The sequence below is a fragment of the Teleopsis dalmanni genome, unplaced genomic scaffold, assembly GCF_002237135.1.
Source record: "Teleopsis dalmanni isolate 2A unplaced genomic scaffold, ASM223713v2 unscaffolded_contig_2913, whole genome shotgun sequence".
Lineage (NCBI taxonomy): Eukaryota > Metazoa > Arthropoda > Insecta > Diptera > Diopsidae > Teleopsis > Teleopsis dalmanni.
Genome location: NW_024034295.1, coordinates 1 through 3,200, shown reverse-complemented (window position 1 = coordinate 3,200; position 3,200 = coordinate 1). Strand labels below are relative to the sequence as shown.

The 3,200-nt window shown below is 33.4% G+C and overlaps 1 protein-coding gene across 1 annotated transcript; it reads left to right on the top strand.

The window, feature by feature from the left end:
* Positions 1–403: 403 nt before the first annotated feature.
* Positions 404–1,392, top strand: LOC119664909 (protein ALP1-like; the record flags this gene model as incomplete). The annotated part of the gene is made up of 2 exons (XM_038074257.1): positions 404–412; positions 651–1,392. Coding segments are annotated over exons 1-2 (751 nt in total), but the record flags the coding sequence as incomplete, so codon positions are not given.
* Positions 1,393–3,200: the final 1,808 nt, after the last annotated feature.

The window sequence follows — 3,200 nt, the reverse complement described above, 5'->3', positions numbered from 1 at the left end:
GTGTATCTCTGATATCACCGGCTAGCGCTATCCGCTAACACAAACATTCACTTATGTGATTTTAATTTGCATGTTGCTACGATAATTATTTCAATAATTAAGTATTTATTTCTATAAATTTTATGTATACATTATTCACTTGACTTAATTTGTTATTTTTTATATTATTTAAAATTAAAATAACATTGAGTAAGAAATTATAAAAATAGGTGATCATATTCACAGTTCTATAATTGTATGTCTATCACTACGTTTACGCGAGTCTAAAAATCACTTTTAAAACTGATTTTAAAATTTGTTCTTACAGTGTTTACGCACAAGCATTAAAAGCATTTTTAAGGTAGCTGTCAGTCAACCAGCTGTTTAACGGCAAACAGAAATGTTGATTTTAAACATTTTAAAAATGAATAGAGTAAGACTACAAATTGCTTTAGTTTTATTGCAAGAAAAATATTATAGCCAAAATTGTAGAAAAAAATAATAAAGCAACAATGCTGATTTTAAAATCATTCCGTAAAAAATTTACAAAATTACGAGAAATGCGATTGCAGCTCTTTAATAAAATGGCAATACGTTAATGAGGCTTTAATGAATGTAAATGTTTTTATAAAGTTTTTCATAAAATATTTAGAATGCATTTTTGTTTTTAGATTCCACCACGAATAAGAACTTTTAGCAAAAGGAAGAGAAGTTCGGAGTGGTGGGATGTTGAAGTTCTGCAGTTCTATGACGATGAACAATGGATTGCTGATTTTCGAATGAATCGACAAATATTTTTCAGGCTTGTAGATTTGCTTAAGGATAAAATGGCACCAGCAGAAAATACTTTCGTTGAAGGGTTGTCTGTTGAAAAGAAAATAGCTATTGCAGTTTACAAACTTGCCTCTTGTGCTGAATACCGTGTAATTGCAAAGGGATTTGGAGTATCAAAAAGTACTGTTTGCTTATGTGTTCACAGTTTCTGTAAAGTTTTAATTGAAAATCAAGTCGGCAAAATATTATCCTGGCCAAATGCATTAGAATGTGAACGCATAGCCTCGAGATTTGAACAAAAATTTAAACTGTCAAATATTATTGGTGTTATAGACGGCACTCATGTGCCAATTAAACCCCCACAAGACGGTGCTGCAGACTTTCGTAACAGAAAGGGTTATAGTTCCATTGCAGTGCAAGCTATTGTGGATGATCAATATTTATTTAAAAATATCACAGCACAAAATCCTGGCTGTGCACACGATGCATCAGTGCTTAGGGGCAGTTCTCTATACAAAAACCATAATACATTAATTCCTGAAAGCCATAGGGAAATCGCCGGAATTTACAACGCCTCAAATGAAGCTATGCTTTTTAAACTTCCTTATTATATTATTGGTGATGCAGCTTATCCGTTTTGTAACTGGATTATGAAAAATTATAGGGACGAGTTAACTGTTGAAGAGACATCCTTCAACTTATATTTGAATCAAGCACGAATTGTTGTGGAGCAAGCATTTGGTCGCTTGAAAGGAAGATGGAGAATACTTTATAAGAAGAGCGACCTATACTTAAGACCGAAAAGCTTTCGGAAATTCTCATTTAAAATTCGCGCGCTGTATATTTTCCGATATTTTAAGTTTATGTAGTTTGGCAGCACTGTCCTTAATTACTATGCCAAAAATGAGCGCGATCTGTCAGACAGTTCGTTTACGGCAGCTGTTGAAACCAGTTCACCTCAGTAGGGCGTTGCGAAAAAAACAATGGAAAAAAATATTGAACAAAGAGTTTGCATCAAATTTTGTGTTTCGAACGAAATTTCGTGTGCAGAATCGTTGCGAATGCTACAAAAGGCTTATGGGGAATCAGTTTTATCGAAAACTCAAGTTTATGAGTGGTACAAAGCCTTCCAGGACGGTCGTACGACCGTCGAAGACATTTCGCAACGCACTACTGAGGTGAACTGGTTTCAACAGCTGCCGTAAACGAACTGTCTGACAGATCGAGCTCATTTTTGGCATAGTAATTAAGGACAGTGCTGCCAAACTACATAAACTTAAAATATCGAAAAATATACGCGCGCGAATTTTAAATGAGAATTTCCGAAAACTTTTCAGTCTTAATGTATGTTTACAATATGCCGCATGTGATAATAGCGTGCGGAATTCTTCACAATTTTGTGGAGATATCTAAACAACGTTATAATTTCTCTTGGGATGTAGAAAGAATCCATGATGAAAGTGAATATCCCCAACCTGAACAGATGTGCAATCGACAAAATTCGTTGTCCGGACATTTTATGCGAGATCATATATGCGCGTACTTGGCGAGAAAATTTCCACTTTTACATAGAAACAATTAAAAAAATAATGTAGAAAAAACCAATTTTTAATTAATTAATTTATACGTTTATTTATAACTAACAATATAATATATATAATATAATATATTTATAACAATTTAAGCTTAATAATAAATTTAAATAATTGAAAATAATAAGTTTAATATTAAATTGAAATATTTTTTCAAATAGAGATTAAAAAATAAAAAGATTTTCAAATAGAGAATAAAAAATAAATAGTTTTAATTAATTTAAATTCTGCGATGCAATTAGACCTCTGATAGCACTTTCAATTGTCTCATTGCTACTACGCACCAAATTTTCATTGTGCTTACGCTGCTCTTGCTGCATTTTCGTTTCCCATTCACGCTGTTTTTCCGCTTCCTCGCTAAAGAATTTTTCCTGGCGGCTAATCATAATTTTGCATTCGCGAGACCAACTTTCATGAAAGCTGGACAGTGCCTTTGCGTAACTTCCTCTGCCCTACGATCGATCTAGTCGAATTTGCGTTGTGGTGGTATTCGATGAAGTTCACGTCGAAGGCAAGTCATCTATTCCTAACTCCCAATTCGTTTCATCTGCGTAATTCTGCGGGTTCAAAAATGCGGATGTTGAAGGCAAATCAAAGTCTGAATTGTGCTCCTCTACGTTGTCATTTAAATATTCTTCATTTCATTCGCCTGCAATTAAGAAAATTAAAGTTCGGTAAGAAGATATTTACTTGTATGATAAATTACCATTTAGGTGTTCAATATCAAGAATATCGCACCCGTTATTTTCAAGAATTGATGATGGTCTTGAGTCAAGGATTTCGCACATCAATGGATGGTATTCTTGCACTGTTACCACTACAATTGTTATGTTTTTTTATTTCAGAGTATTGTCT